The following is a 16,269-nucleotide window of genomic DNA, read 5'->3' as shown; positions in this document are numbered from 1 at the left end:
CATACATACATACATACAGACAGACATCTCACATACAGACTTTTTTCAACCATATAACCTCCCATTGCCATATATGTATGGCAAATGGGAGGTAAAAAACAGCTTGGAGATGAAAAGTTAAAGTTTTTATGAATTACTTCTTCCCTACGATTCATCTCATAACTTTGATCTGAAATCAAGGTTTCTTCTGATGTTACACACTCAGCAAATCTTCATGTGAAAAATGTAACTTTTCAGCAGATTTTTGGAGAGGCTTACAATGTCTGACATCAAATTTGTGTGATTTCTGTGTCATTGTGTGTCGGTATTGTCTTCCCATGTTTTTCTATTTTCATTCGGTGTTTTAGTACCAGTGTCAGCTTTTGGGGATACATCACACTGTGCCATGTGGTTTTATCATCATTATTTATTAATATCGGTCATTTTCCTCTATTACATTTTTTTTACAAAACCCAATGCTTTCTCTCCCTATAATGTACTCTTGAGGTCTAAAAAAAACAAAAAAAGTGATATCACCCTAGTATGAATAAACAAGAGAGAAATAACATGCTCATAAAGTACTGGTAAGGATGAAATACAGTTTTGATTACAATTATTATCTGATGTTTGACTTTTACATGAAATACTCCAACTGATCAAAATGTACACACAAAATATCAGTCTTTCTCCTTTGCAGCTTGTAAATGACACGCTGATCCAAACCTGTAACATAATTTGGAAATTCATCTCAATAAAATTCACCAAGTTTTCAATAAAAGTGTTTGGAATTGTAATTTGACGGATTCAGCTCAGGTGGATCTCTGAACAGAAACACTAACATAACTACAAATGACACAACTGATCATGTACAAAGTTACAAATATGCTAAATACTGAGATAACTATTACCTAGTGGTACAAACGTAAATATCAAATTCTTGAATATTACTGAATTAAATTTGGTTGGTTCAGTTTCCTTTTCTCCCAGAATCAGAGTAATCAAAAATGCATTTTTTACCCACTTTCACCTCATTCCCTGTATTGAGGCTCACCAACACTATTAAAAACTATATACCAATGTATGGTGGTAAATGGGTTGCATGGTTTTTACTGGTTGATCAAAATTGATCTTGTTGACAAAACTTGACACATGACAATGATAGGTGGGTTTATATAATAAGTTGTGAGTATATGTAAATACAACATAGCAATAACTATGGGAACAGTACAAAGAACTATAACATCGGCCATATGAAATAATAAGATTCCAATAAAACATTATTGGGCTGGCCTTGTGAAATTATGTAAAATATATGTGGCGATGAAGTGCATATAGGCTCATAGCAGTGAAAGAGTACATAATTTCAATTCACAGATAATATATGAAAAATTTAAAGTGCTAATCCTTCCACACTGTTTACACTATGCATGCTGCAAGATTCCATCACAATTTTTTTTTACTTTTTTCACTTTTTTATAAGTCCATCATCCAGCGGGCGTTAGCCAAATTACAGGATGCAGTATTCATAACCCACTATCCCCCAATGGAGCACTGAGGAGTAAAGTGCCTTGCTCAGGGGCACAACACCGTGCTAGAGTCTTGAACTCACCGTCCTCCAACAGTAAGTCAATTACTCTGGGACTACCAGGTCTTGAACTCACCACCCTCTGATAGTGAGTCCGTTACCCAAACCACTGGTCCACGGTGCCTCCAAAATACATAGCATGAATGTTCAAAGAAAGTGGGATTATGATGAAGTCAAACTGGAAGCAACTAAAGATTAATGAAACAATAAATTAAATATCATGCTGTCGGTTATGTTAAAGACTTGTAAATTAATCTTGTTGTAAAAATGCACTTTACAGTTGAATTTTCATTTGACATCGGATAGAACTTCAAGATCAAGGACATCTTTCTTGTTGTGTTGTATCTGATAGTATCTCTAGACTATTCAACATAAAGTTGTGCCACTTCAAAATGTTGAAGATGAAAGTCCTTGTTGTTTTAGTTTCTGTGGTGGAAAAAACACAATAAAAAGTATATGGTTGGTCATCTTGAACAGTCAGCTTTTGTATGGTGTTATGGTATTACAGTATTGTTTGCTACAGTGATTGTGTTGAGCAAGCATACAAACTGGGCACATGTTCTTCAAACGAAATGTTTTTGTGTCAAAATTCCCATGAATAGGACATCATGAGACACACACACTCTATTAAACATTAAACGTTTGCTGGTTAATTCACTTTTAATTTCATTGTTTCATTTCCTTTGTCTAGATTTAGAAGGAGGAAAGCTGATTTTGAAAGGAAGAAAGCAGATGTTCGTTGAAGTAACTTACAGATTTCCATTTGAACATCGTTGGTGACTCCAACATGCTTTGATGGGGTTGTCCCATACATGAAACCTGTAAGAAGAATATTTCTGGTCAATTCAGAGTTCACCATCAATCACATCAAAAGAATATTAGTGTATGAAGAATAAAATTAATCAACTTGGAGAGTTAATAATCAGCAAGCGATTGTCATTCATTGACTATGACAGTTTGGTTTGATTTCTGTAACTTACTTTTAACTTTCCTTTCTGTAGCTAGAAAGAGGATTCTAAATGTTCAATAGCAATGTTTTTATGTTTTGAAAGTTTTTGCATTGCTGTTCATATAATAGCTGATCTTGTAGTCTTTATTTAAAGCCCGGGGCGAAATGGACTGGGATCCGGATTAATGCCAAGTTTGGGTGGGCGTTTTGGGGCATGGCTCTGCATAATGAGTCTGTTGGTAATGGTTGCTATCATTCGCATTATCTGCGTAATCTGTTTGCTCTAAAATCACGCTCTGACTATAAGCTTAGGTACAGCCTTCGCAATACACGAAAGAAAAAAGAAAGAAGGAAAAAATATCAATTTCATAAAAAAAAGGAGCGTCCTGAGTTGATCTACTGAAGTTTTTGCTGAGTTGATTTACTTAAGTTTCGGGGTCATGTCATCGTTCGAGAATGATTTGGCTACTGACCGCCATATCTCTATACGGAAATGGCGCCGTACGTAGTGGAAATAATCATCAAGAAAGTAATAAACATAAACATTTAAAATTATACGGTGTCGCTCAAATTTGATCAGAATTGGTATATACCAGTATGGGTTACCAATGATCAACAATAAATGTTGTTTCTATCTGTTCAGTGGAGGAAAATTCTACGTTGATGTTATGACAATGATTTCTGCACAGTACAACCAGAAAAATAACAAGAAATATTTACACCAGAAAAACAGAATGACAAAAGTAATTAAGGTCTAACTTTAGGTACTGGAGGTCAACTTTAGCAACATGCATAGCAGAAACAAGCCCCTCTTAGTTTAGTATAAACGGTCTTCCCCCATCTACTCTCTATGGTTGCAGCTGGTCTGTTAATATGTAACAGTTCATAAACAATGACAGGAAATGAGTCAAGATCAGTGGAGTTGGCCTGTTTCTCACTGCCATGCCTCCTGCATATTTGCAGGATTTCACTTTTTCTTACCCTCATTTGCACATTTTTGACACTGGTGTGTTCATTTGAACAAATTCACATCTCAACCCCTGCATCTACCTGTACACCAAATACTGAGATGGTAGCTTTGGCGGTATGGGAGCCTTTGTGTGTGACGGACATACATCCGCACATACCCACAAATATACAGACATACAGACATGCAAATCAGATGCAAATGAACTGATTCAGCTTATACGATAACCTCACATTGGTATACCAAATGTGAGCTAAAAATGATATGTTCAAATATGGTGAAATAATATTTCCATACTTGATTTATTACAATTTTTCTCTCATTTTTGATTCAAACTTTTCATCATACACCATTTATGCATCACTCACTGGTAAATTCATTACCTTCCCTACACTAAACTAAAGCTAACCAAGCAGGTTGATATTGCCGATAAGATTGAAGTTATTTAATAGTGGAGGGTTACACTGACATTTGAGAACTGAGATGAAAGGCTTTCAGAAGACTTACCATTCCCTGCTTTTGATGCTGGAATATCAGTGTCCATCGAGTCCATTGGCTCAATTTCACTCAATTTGGAGAAATCTGATGAAAAGAAAGGGCTTTTGATTAGTATCTCAGACTATACCCCTTTAATATTCCTTACTGTATCCTTATTTTGGTAATTTTTGTGTCAGCAAGTCTTGAAATACTTAAAACGGATAGAAACTTTTGCTTTTGCTTCATGGAAAGTGACACTTTATTTTGTCACTAAAAATTTTTATGGCCGCTTCCGGGTGACCAGCGCTCAATAGTTTTGTTCAATAATAAAAACAAAATGCTAGTTACCCATTGTGGGTTTGCCCTGTGGACGCAGTCTGGTGGGGACTTATAGATTGGGTCCCGTCTGTCCGTCTGTCAGCGGCTGTTTCTGTCACCCCTAAGTCAATATTTTTCAAACTCTGTGCAAGGATAAAGTACTGTGGCATATATATGCATGTCAATTTATTTCGCGATACGATCCAATATGGCTGCCGGGCAGCCATTTATTTGTGAATTTTTCATGTTTTTGAACCATAACTCAACTATCCTTGCACTGATTTCATTCAGTGAGGGTACACAGATAAAGTACTATGGCAATTTGTTTCTTGATACAATCCAATATGGCTGCCAGGCGGCCATTTTGTTGCAAATTTTTCGTGTTTTTGCACCACAACTCAACTATCCCTGAACAGTTGATCTTGCCATGGAAAACACCAACAGCCATAACTTTACTGTCCCAAGTACACAAACATATTGCACCCCTCTCCCCTGTTATGAAGCTACCAAGTATTCAATCACCATAATTCAAACACCATAATCCAGTGGGGACTGTGTCATCAGCAATGACTTGTTTTTTAATAAACAATCATTTGAAGTTTGAAATCACCCTGGTCTTTCCACTCACAGTTACTATGAATCAAGTGCAAAAGCAAAGATATGCTGGAAAAAATCCTCCAGAGAACCTGTATATATTCCAAACTCATCGCACAAACACTGTCTACTGTTGTTTTGGCGATGTATGCACAGTCACTGCATGTTACATAGAATCAATTTTCACTGTACCACATATTTGGCAATATGGTATTACTAAACAACCTTCCCAACATTTGAGAGTAATTGCCAAAACCCTTTAATGCACTCGACTCAACCAATTTGTGCACAGAATTTTGAATGGCAGTTGGTCGATAGAGGACCTCACTGTGTTCACCTAAGCTTGCTAGAATTAGAATTGACATGAGGGTTAAATAATCTCAGCTTGTAAACCAAGACTGTACAGTAACAAGTTGTGTGATGCAGTATCTTTAAGAAAGTTGTCTTGACTTTCTCTAGGAAAACTTACCTGATTCCATGGATGTTTCAAGGCCATGTAGATAGTTGTACAACGGAGTAAGATCCGTGAAGCTGTTAAGAACAGCTTTGCAATCCAAGTCACTCTGATAAGGATAACATACATTGAACATCGAGTAGTTAGAACGTGACGTTTTGCACAATTATACCAAAGAAATATTGATTTATGTTGGAAAAAAAGCAGTATAAAAGATATCCATAAAATGCTTTTTTACTAGTGAGGTGTGATGTGCTGCTTTGTCTGAGATGTAAATTGTTTTCAAATCATTTTGTTTTACATCAATGATGTATAAATGTGAAACAAACAAATTACCTTTAATCTACAACAAAATCTCTGATTGACAGTTGTCTTATTGTTCACTGAGAGAGAAAAAATTTGCCAGTCTGTTATTTCTTGTAAGAAATCACAGTAGCAGTAATGCTAACATTCATTAACTGATTTAGCTATAGACTATGATTCATAAGTAGTCCAAAAAATAGTGACTTTCCTCTGGATGATGAAATTTCGTTGTCTGCATAATAGGATGTGGTTTTGTAACACAAGCTGACAATGACCAAAATAGTAAAATTCGTCCACATCAAGTCAAATGAGAAAACATTTATGGAAATAAGTAAAATTCTTTGGAATCTGATTCAGCAGGAGTCATACCGTTTTCACTGATAACAACTTACATCATTTGTAGGACTATCAGGGGGGTGTGTCTTGACATTATCTTCATACTGATCATCACAGCTACCAACAGGTGTACTTTTATCAAAGAAATCATCTATAAAACAAAAGATAATTTCAAAATATCAACCTCAACCTCAGATCTGCAACCCAGACGGACTATTTATGCAAAACTTCAAATGTCTAGGATTGGTAGTTTTGTTTAAAATTCTTTTATCAGTTTTACATTTATTCAGCTCATTTGCATATTTTTGAGGTTATGACATTAAGGTCTTAGAATTCCATCCTTGACCAAAAAACTCAACTGAACTCTGACTATGCAATTTTGAATTGCTTTTGCTGACTTGCTTTGCCTAGGCTGAACAAGATGTAAAAACTTCAACTCTGAAGTAACTGGAAACAAATATGGGAATAAGAAACACCTTTCTTAATCACAAAATAGGACAACCCTGGTGCTATGATGAAGAAAGAAAGATTTGCCATTCAATGGTACTTAAAAGATCCTCTGTTCAAGAAAACACCTCTATGATGAAGTTTACTGACTTGGCTGATGGGGAAGTGATAGTTATTACTGTCTGGCAGGAAAAGGGTTACAGGTCTTCAGTGATTGGTTGTATCCTGTTATAGTATTCTGATCACTATTAACGAGAAATCAGCAATCCTCGAGATCTGGAGAGTAATTCCCGTCATGTCAACAGGAACCAAAATCTGAAACAACCACTCATTTACGATAAAAATCTGTTAAAAGGAGTCTCTCGATTATAATGTAGTCAACAGAAGAAATGGTTATGTATTACCTTGGCTGTGCATTTTTTCAAAGAGGTCATCACCACATTTTGGCAAAGGAAAAACATTTATCAAATCGCCTGGTATCATCTCTATTGCCATTCCTGCTTCCACTTTCTCGGAATTCATGGAGTCACATTCAGAGTTGAACTGAAAACAAAATAGACATGTCCATTTAAACTCACATGAAGACTTTGATGTTGTTCTTGTCAGGAGATCACTTTAAACACAACAAATATGCCAAAGTGCTGCAGTTCAAAAACACAAGGCCACAGAAATGACCAGTTTAGGAGTATGGTTATTGAGCTTGCATGAATAAATAGACACAACAGGACAGGTCAGAGCTTGGTAATCATAAATATGAAAAGGCATCCGTGAAACAACCATCTCTGTCACTGAATAATAAATTCCAAATCTGAAATTACTCTAGGTGGTGCCAATGCCAATGTTCTGAAGACAAAAAAGCAGGTTTTATTTTAGGTATACTTACATCAGTCTTGGCAAACATCCTCAAATATTTTACTTACCTGGTTTGATAAATGTGGTTTGCAAAGGAAAGATGAGTAAAAGGTATCCTTCCCAAACTGGTCGGGTTGTTCATGGTGAGTGGGATGGGCTTGAGTAACTTGGTGAGGCTGTTCTTGTTCGTGACTGTATCCCACTTTTTCCTGTGAAAAAGAATTAAGAAACGGGGAAATAAACAGGGTTTTCCATATGAAACTTTACTCAAAATTCCATTCTTATCTGATGAGAGATATTGAAAGATTGAGATATTGTGACATCCATAAAAACTTTGATCTCATAACCTAGTAAGAACAGACAGAAAAATACCGCAATTATACGGTGTCGCTCACATTTGATCAAAATTGGTATATACCAGTATGGGTACCAAAGATCAACAATAAATGTTGTTTCTATCTGTTCAGTGCAGAAAATTCTACGTCGATGTTATGACAATGATTTCTGTACAGTACAACCAGAAAAAAATACCGCAATTATACGGTGTCGCTCAAATTTGATCAGAATTGGTACATACCAGTGTGGGTTAACAAAGATCAACAATAAATGTTGTTTCTATCTGTTCAGCGCAGGAAAATTCTATGTTGATGTTATGACAACGATTTCTGCACAGTACAACCAGAAAAACAACAAGAAATATTTAAACCAGAAAAACAAGAATGACAAAAGTAATTAAGGTCCGAAATTTTAGGTACTGGAGGTCAACTTTGGCACCATGCATAGCTGAAAGGCAGCTAGCCCCTCTTAGTTTGACCATAGACGCTCTTCCTCCCCTCTACTGACGGTCTTCCTCCCCTCTACTGTCTATGGTTTGGAGAGTTCTGTTAATATGTAACAGTTCATAAACAACTCCCCTCTACTGACGGTCTTCCTCCCCTCTACTGTCTATGGTTTGGGCAGTTCTGTTAATATGTAACAATTCATAAACAACTCCCCTCTACTGAAGGTCTTCCTCCCCTCTACTGTCTATGGTTTGGGCAGTTCTGTTAATATGTAACAGTTCATAAACAATGACAGGAAATGACTCAAGATAAGTGGAGTTTGCCTGTCACTCCTGCACACATGCAGAAATTCCCTTTTTCTTACCTCATTTGCACATTTTTGACACTGATGTGTTCATTTGAACAAATTCACATCTCAACCCTACATCTACCTGTACACCAAATACTGAGACGGTAGCTTTGGCAGTATGGGAGCCTTTGTGTGTGACGGACATACATCCGCACATACCACAAATATACAGACATGCAAATCAATTCAGCTTATACGATAACCTCACATTGGTATACCAAATGTGAGTAAAAAATGGTTAATATTTTATTCTTCTTGACACTATGGATATTTTTCACCCTATTTTGCTGTAGCAATTGTTTCTCCATCTACTGTTAGTGAGCATGTATGAACATTTCAGAAAAAAGGAGGACAGCTCTTGTCCACTATAATTTTCAGATATATGTGAACAATAAATAGCAAGTATATGTACTTACAGCCTTTCCCTTTATCATTGATGCACTGTATGGTACGTGGTGGTCAGGCTCACTTTCCTCCACTGGATGAGGCATCATTTGCAGATGCGTACTATCTGGTTCACCTGTTTCTTGTGTAGAAATACATAGTTCAAGAAGTCCATCTGATTCAATCACAGGAACACCGTCAATTTCAAAATCATCAAACATAAGGCTGTCAATGTCAGGAATATCACAATCTTCAAGGTCCAAACTTTCGAGTGAGAATATCCCACTTTCAGCAATGGATTCTATTTGAGGAAAAATAAAATGATGTTTCAGAATTGATAGATACCACAAAACAATCATGTGTAATTGGTCAATGAGAATGTGTATTATAACAGACACTACTCAGTGAGTAGACAAGTGTTGACCATCTGACCACTGATACATACGCTTTATTAAATCAATGTTGGACTATCTGTATTCTACATCTACATCAAATAACAAACACCATCATCTTCTGCATATAAAAATACAAATCTGTGTAATTTCTAACAATTACAAATCATCCATTCTTCTGAAAAATGTCTGTTTTAACTGGTCCTCCATAATGATGGAACACTTACCAATATTACCAGATGAAAATTGTTTTGAACATTCAGCCCAATGCGCATCAAACCCATCCTTTCTGGCAAGTGTCTTTCCACACAGACAATGGTAATGGGCATGTTTATCCTTTTTCTTCTGTCGACAATCAAGGTGGCAGGCAAGGACTTTTAAATTGTATCCTAAAGTTGATATTCAGAAAAAAGAGGTAGCATCATCCCTTTCTAAAAATGTACAGTGACAAACTTGTAAAATTTCTATGTATGACACGATTCATATATGGTCTATGGATTTAGTAATATATGTAACTCTATTCTGATTCGATACAAATTCAATAACCAGATAGCAGATAACCTGATAGCATATTTGTATAAGATGATACTATGGAAATGCAACATCACATAAGCTGTTTGATATCATGTACAAGTTTCTCAATTATTTCCAGTTCTCCAGTTTCTATTTCCAGTTCTCAACTGAATTAAACAACTGACACTTGCATTATCTCATGACCAATCTGACAAATGTATCAATTGCTAAATTTATATCTCAAACAACTGTTTTTTTTCTGTTTGGGGCATGTGTAAATTGTGCTATTTTTCAAATAATAGCCCAGAGCCCATTTTATGGAAAACCTTGCAATGCTACAGATGTAACGAAAAAGGAGGTTTTCATAATCACTCATGTTGGACAACAATCAGTCTTTCTACAATCATTTAACTTAACATGACTTACAACTTTAAATAATTTCATTTTTACTACTTACTGACTTATGCTATTATCATGTTGTATATGTGTACTTCTGTCATCAATGATATTTTAAATTCTTACTTTAATCTGAATACGATGGTCATGTGACTGGAGATGTTTCTTTACTTTGCTTGGCCATGTTGGTTTGTACTTGTCAAGACGACACAAGGGACAGCGATATTTCTTGTCCTCCTTTGGCAACTGGTCGAACAGATCCTCAACTTTTTTCACATGTGAGATATGCTATAAGAATTTAAATACTAAAAAGCTCTCTATGGCTCCTCAGGAGATTTATTGGATGGTTGGCAAGCCTTAACACCTATCAAAGTTTTTGATTCACTGCTTTTTCCTCTTTGATATTAATGATTGACATCCATTTCTGTACAATACCCTTTTTTTCTGAGTCATAATAATAGTCCTTGACGACATTGATTCAAGTCTGTTTTAGAAAGTTTCACTTTACTTTACGTTACAAACCAACAACTGGAAAACAATGTTAGAAGGTACCGGTCATTATTTCCAGCTTCAGTGTCTGCTGGCTGCAAATGGCTTTTTGATTAAAAAATATTACCGTAGCCAGTACGTTGTACACCGTGAAGCAATGTTTCTGATAGGAATCAGATGGGTCAAAAGTTCCTTGAACAGAATGTGATCAATGTTGATCAGGAGCTATTCTCTCACATCTCAAATGGCTGTACAGAAAATTCAATGTGACATAAATATTAGTTTCATGAGACCTACATATTTAAACTAAATGTATTGAATATGTTTTCACCAGAAATGGAAGTATTCTCTTATCCATCATGATTTCAGTATTAAAAGCACTGGACTTACCCGTATGGGTGTTATTGTCTTCTTTCCCTTTTCTTTCGGCTTTTTCCCCTGTGAAAAAAAATTAAGACATTTAAAAAAATAAATTCTTCTGTATTTGGTTTAGGGTACTAGCGTCATGATACACTAAAAAATAAACATCTACATAATTTTCCATCATTTAGTTCTTGTACTCCTGAGGAGCTATACCTCACAACTATGAGACTGAATCTACTTGAAAAATTCTTGAAAAACATGCACGCTGAACAATATTTCTATGTTGCATTTGATCTGATAAAGCATCTGTTCAATGCCTTTGACAACCTTAATTTATGTGGATATTTGTTTTGAAATAACTTAACTTATGAGTACTACTGGCGGCTGCTTTGAACCTGATTTTCTTGTATTTTTAGACATGCCACCGACTTCAATGAGACTTTCCAATTCAATTTGGTAAAAATAAATTATTAACAAGATCTGTTACATTTACAAACAACCTTCTGTTCTGCATCACCAAAAGGTTGCAAAAGGTTGTTTGCAAATGTAACAGATCTTGTTAATAATTTATTTTTACCAAAAACATCAACCAATTCGAGAGAAACCTGTACACTCTCTAACAAAATGGCTGACAATCTCTTTGGTAAATTGTTTTCCACAAATACGATTACAAATTATGTAACAACCTTTGGAATTATTCATTAGTTGTCATTACAATTACACAAATGCAATCATATCATTGTCAAATCCTACAATATAGTCTGTAAAGATTGGTTCAACAAAAAAGACATATTGAAACGTGCTGTTTTGAATTCTAAAATAATTTATTCAATAACTTCAATTTGATTTATTCAATGATCAACTTTCAACTTCTCAATGTTCTCATTATGAACACTGAGAAACAAAGGGGCATGTCTGTCTACGATGTAAATAGAGTGTATCAAGAATACATGTAGGCATTATTTGTTGCTCTGTAGAACGTCAGGGAACAAACAGTTCAAAGGACGTACTTTGTAGCACGACACATCAATAACACTCAGTACCATCTACTACTTTGGACCGGATCAATCTGGCTGTTCAAGTACCACAGAGTTCAAAGGTCACAAATAAATAATGTTTTTTCTGTAAAGTAATTTTAAACAGCAGTTCTGCATTTTATTTGAAATTGTATTTTAATTTGCACAACGTTGAGGAAATACTAAGTAAATCATGCTTTTTAGGTGGCCGCACCAATGTCCTATCCTGTGGTAAGTATATCCTTCAGAAATTTTCTTTCAGGTTATGAATGTCACAATATTTGCCATTTACGAGTCAACAGCAAGACACAATATACACTTCTCAGTTCTGGAAGATTCACTTCCAAAATCTCAAACACTGAATACTGGTAAGCGATTCAACCTTCCATATGTCGTTTCTTTTGAAAACAGACAATCCATACACATACATGTACAGACAAAATACTGGGTGCATCAGCATGTACAATAAATTTTAAGAACTTCTGGAAAATATATCCCTACTTTCACTTTCATCATTTTTTTTAATGTGGTTGCATCACCGTACACCCTGTTGACAGTTAAATTAAATTGCGGTATGTTATATTCAACAGCAATTAGTTTGAGATGGGCATACAAAACAACAAAGACACTTCACCTAGTTACATGTACAAAGTTAAATCTCCCTTACTTTTATGCCAATTTGATTTTCCATATTTATTTTTTGACCCTTGATTTTCACTTCTGAAAATAAAGATAACATCAATAAGGTCAGAAAAGAAAAAAGATTTGTTTCACATCCTCACACACGTCCTTCTGGACTACCAATGTCCGCCTTTTCTTTGCTTGAACAAAACAAGTGTTATGTGCACAACAGAAAATGTCTACAGGATTACATACATGTATGAGCTGTAAACACGCCGATCTGGACATTGCTCTTGGTGTTGTCATATTGCTGTATCAGAATTACCCTGCATGTACTAATTTCTGTTTTGTTGCTTTCATGTTAATGTTTTGTCTTGTGAGCTAAAACAACTACACATATATAAAAATACTTAGCTGGCTCATTTTTGTGAAATAACAAGGGTGAGAGTCAGAAATCATGCCACAAACTACACTCTTGACATTTTTATTACTAACTTTTGCTATGAATAGACTTCTTTATCAAAAGAATCTTCACAGTTCTCTTTACAAATTTCTTGGGAGAAGATATTTAAGGGTTATCACAAATCTTGTCTCCACTGTCATTAAAATGAGAAAGTTAGAAACAACCTGAAAGGCAATTAAAGTGTTTCATGCAGATTTTGCATTTGTTGATTTGTCTATGACAAGCTTGTAATAAAACTCTAAAATTGCCCGCAAAAATGGTGAAATGTGGAATTCAAATGGATCACGGTTTGAACAAAACTTCCTGCATGCATGAACAGTATGTGTATAGCTATTATTCTATGAGGGCACATTTTTACACAAAGTATGTTTGTACAGTATGTATGAGCTGAAGAGAGAAAGTGGCAACTTCGTTCAAATTGCTGTCATGAAAAATTGGTGAAAACATTTTTGCTGATCACATATTCAAAAAAAACTTTCATAATGTGTTGTTCTTGAGGCCATTGTATTGAGGACTTGGCCATTTCTTCAAAATCACTTAATTTCATGGATTGCTTGCACACTGAAATGAAGAGGAAAATTTGGAAATTTCTCTGCTCTTACAAAGAATCCAAGTGATTTCAATAACCTAAACACGGCCACTCCATGATCCAGTGAGTGAATGTGGACTAAAACAGCAAGGTGGAGTAGAACAAGTTCAATCGAACACAGAAGGTGCAGAACAAGAATTCACCAACAATAACTCATGGATTTTATTCCAATTTTCAGAGCAATGTTTTCCTTTCGTTTTTCGCTATGCAGAATCATTCGTCAGCAAAATACCTGCACGCAAAAAGAATTAAAATTCCTGCTGGGTGGGGATTGCCGAGGGACTTCCCCTATCTTCTACCCATAATCCATTGCACCTAAAACTAACAACGACGATGGATGGACATCCGCCTGGCGATTGATAATAAAGAAACTTCGTCTCCGCCTTCCTTGCGAATGCCACTTTAAATAGAAACACACCTTTCAATTTGCCCTAAATGTGTTGAACTTCTCCGAGACGGTTCTCTGTACTATTTCATTACGTATTTGGACTATAATGAAAATTTAAATTTGAAGAAAATGAAACCAAAAAAATAAACGAGGAAGAAGAGCATGCATATTTGTAGCCTGTTTTCGAGGCAGTTGTTGTTCTATATCATGTACCTTCTTGGCTCCTACAGTCAGCACAACCTTTCCTAAATCAAGCTCTTTCAACAGATTATTACAAAGTGACTGTCGGGCGGCATAGAACCACGTAGAAACCTTCGTTAGAAAAGGAATGGTCGTGACATGAAGAGGAGAAAAAAGGAGCAGACAGTACATTTGTTGTTCGTGCACCATTGAGACAAAAAGACTCTCTCGTTGAATTCACTTTGAGCAAAAAGTTCAGTCGATTTTCAGGAGAAACTTACTGATCAATACCTACCTGTGCAGCTGTGCTGTATACGGGATTTTACCTCGACTTTGCCGACTTCGACACTTCGAAGTTCAGAAGCAAGCAGTATGGCGGAGCAGTATGACATGACGTACTATGTTGTCGATATCCAATCTTGTTGTGCAGACTTGGACACGTGACGTGTCGCGACGAATATTGATTGACCTCGTGTGACCTTTCACGCAAAGCCATGCATGCAGTCATGTACCTCCACCGCACTACCTCCACCTGACTGGCAGTGGCACAATGGGACCAAGAAGTTTGGTTGTTGTTGTTGTTGTTTTGTTGTTCATGTTTATTAGTCGTGTTGTTTTGTTGTTGTTGACAAATAAAATTCAAGGAACATTATTGTGTTGTTGTCGATGTTCCAAACGTAATGTAGATGGCAAAGAAGCACAAGGATGCTATTTGACCCGATGCAACCGTCTCCCAACGCACACATTACACCGGGACATAATACACTCTACCTTTACTTTGTAAGAGTACGACTTGCATCTGGTCAAATAATGATAGCGGTCTTGTACATTACGTTTGAAACAACAACAACATAATACATATAGTTATGTTCGTTGAAGTTTATTAGTCAACAACAACAACAACAACAACAGCAACAACATGACTAATAAACATAAACAACAACAACAACCAGACGTCTGAATCCCCTGTGATAGGTGGTAGCAGCAGCAAAAATGAGATTGATTTCTTTTCTACACCCATGATGCTTTAATTACCGAGGCAGCAGGGAGGAGCAAAATATGTATGGGGAATGTACAGATGATCTTATGTGGTCACATACCTCTAGTATAGTATGATGCTCCTTTTCTGTGATGGTTCGTAGTAAAAGTATGGAGACATCGACAATTTGTTGACACTTTGATTGGCCAGGAAATCCATGAAGATTCAAAAGTTCTGAAACTTGAAATTAGGGAGAAAACTATTCAATCCAGGATTCAGAAGTGCAAGGAGACGACAACCATGTCGGAGAAAAATTTAGAAAAAACTATGTTCAGCCTACACATGGTCTTTAATTTTGCCTATAGATATTCTTCATAAATCTATCTATTAGATCACATATGGATGTGCCCTCGCACTTCTGTATCCTTGATAGAATAATTTTTTTAAAAAGCCAATGGACATATCTTACTGGCAGTACATCTGTACCAGAGAATTTGCTTGAAACATTTTAAAACCAGCACATATAGAGTACCATCATTTGATATTGTCAATACATTATCGACAAAGACTGTCATTTCATTGATTTGAGTGCATAATCCTCTCATCCTGAAAATGTTATTTCAAACTACTGGAGAAGGCAAGCCCTACTGCGACAAAGCCTGTAGCAGTCATTTGGTCAGACACAAAATAGACTCCTAGAAAAGTAGTCTGATCACAGTGGTTAGAGTGACTGTAGCCCTATGGTTCGGTGAAGGAGCGATAATCTCTGTGGGAAATTATGATTTGCATAACAATGCAAAAGTTGTGTTGTTGAGTTTCTAATCACCAGTACTCTGTGTGTGGGGGATGCTTAGGAGAGGGGAGGGGAGGGTTTCATAGAGGAGGCATTCTGTTTTCCAAAATGGGGTGACTTTTCGACTAGCCTTGACTCCATAAACAATCTCTGTGTGGACAAAGGCCAAAAGCAGAGGCTGGGGTCTAGGCTACTTTTCGACCTGCAACAAAACAAATAAACTCACTAACTCGCTATGAACTGCGGATTGATAGACAGAGACCGGTAGCTCATCATGCATATGTTTGTTTCACTGAATCAACTTCAGCAAT

The 16,269-nt window shown here is 36.2% G+C and overlaps 2 protein-coding genes across 2 annotated transcripts; both read right to left on the bottom strand.

Moving 5' to 3' along the window:
- Positions 1-388: 388 nt before the first annotated feature.
- On the bottom strand, positions 389-9,580 carry LOC139141066 (uncharacterized). Its single transcript, XM_070710638.1, has 9 exons — positions 9,396-9,580; positions 8,809-9,077; positions 7,330-7,470; positions 6,814-6,952; positions 6,019-6,113; positions 5,339-5,432; positions 3,988-4,062; positions 2,318-2,383; positions 389-1,990 (listed from the first exon to the last, which is right to left on the bottom strand). Coding segments are annotated over exons 2-9 (801 nt in total). The 5' UTR covers positions 8,998-9,077; positions 9,396-9,580; the 3' UTR covers positions 389-1,988.
- A 611-nt stretch (positions 9,581-10,191) lies between these two features.
- On the bottom strand, positions 10,192-14,634 carry LOC139141319 (uncharacterized). The gene is made up of 4 exons (XM_070710947.1): positions 14,482-14,634; positions 12,613-12,665; positions 10,957-11,004; positions 10,192-10,365 (listed from the first exon to the last, which is right to left on the bottom strand). The coding sequence occupies exons 1-4, from the start codon at positions 14,576-14,578 to the stop codon at positions 10,192-10,194; spliced, it is 372 nt and encodes a 123-aa protein (XP_070567048.1). The 5' UTR covers positions 14,579-14,634.
- Between the last annotated feature and the right edge of the window lie 1,635 nt (positions 14,635-16,269).

Source organism: Ptychodera flava, chromosome 9, assembly GCF_041260155.1.
Source record: "Ptychodera flava strain L36383 chromosome 9, AS_Pfla_20210202, whole genome shotgun sequence".
Lineage (NCBI taxonomy): Eukaryota > Metazoa > Hemichordata > Enteropneusta > Ptychoderidae > Ptychodera > Ptychodera flava.
This window is presented reverse-complemented; position numbering and strand designations above follow the sequence as displayed.

Bases quoted from the DNA above. Each gene is read 5' to 3' on its own strand.
- LOC139141066 (XM_070710638.1), bottom strand. From the start codon at position 8,997: ATGTTTGATGATTTTGAAATTGACGGTGTTCCTGTGATTGAATCAGAT. The intron at 6,114-6,813 runs GTAATACATAAC...TTTGTTTTATAG, and splicing joins TGAAAAAATGCACAGCCAAG to ATGATTTCTTTGATAAAAGT. The intron at 5,433-6,018 runs GTAAGTTGTTAT...TATCCTTATCAG, and splicing joins CTGATAGTCCTACAAATGAT to AGTGACTTGGATTGCAAAGC.
- LOC139141319 (XM_070710947.1), bottom strand. From the start codon at position 14,578: ATGTCATACTGCTCCGCCATACTGCTTGCTTCTGAACTTCGAAGTGTC. The intron at 11,005-12,612 runs GTAAGGGAGATT...TTTTTTTCACAG, and splicing joins AAAATCAAATTGGCATAAAA to GGGAAAAAGCCGAAAGAAAA. The intron at 10,366-10,956 runs GTAAGTCCAGTG...AAATTCTTATAG, and splicing joins AGACAATAACACCCATACGG to CATATCTCACATGTGAAAAA.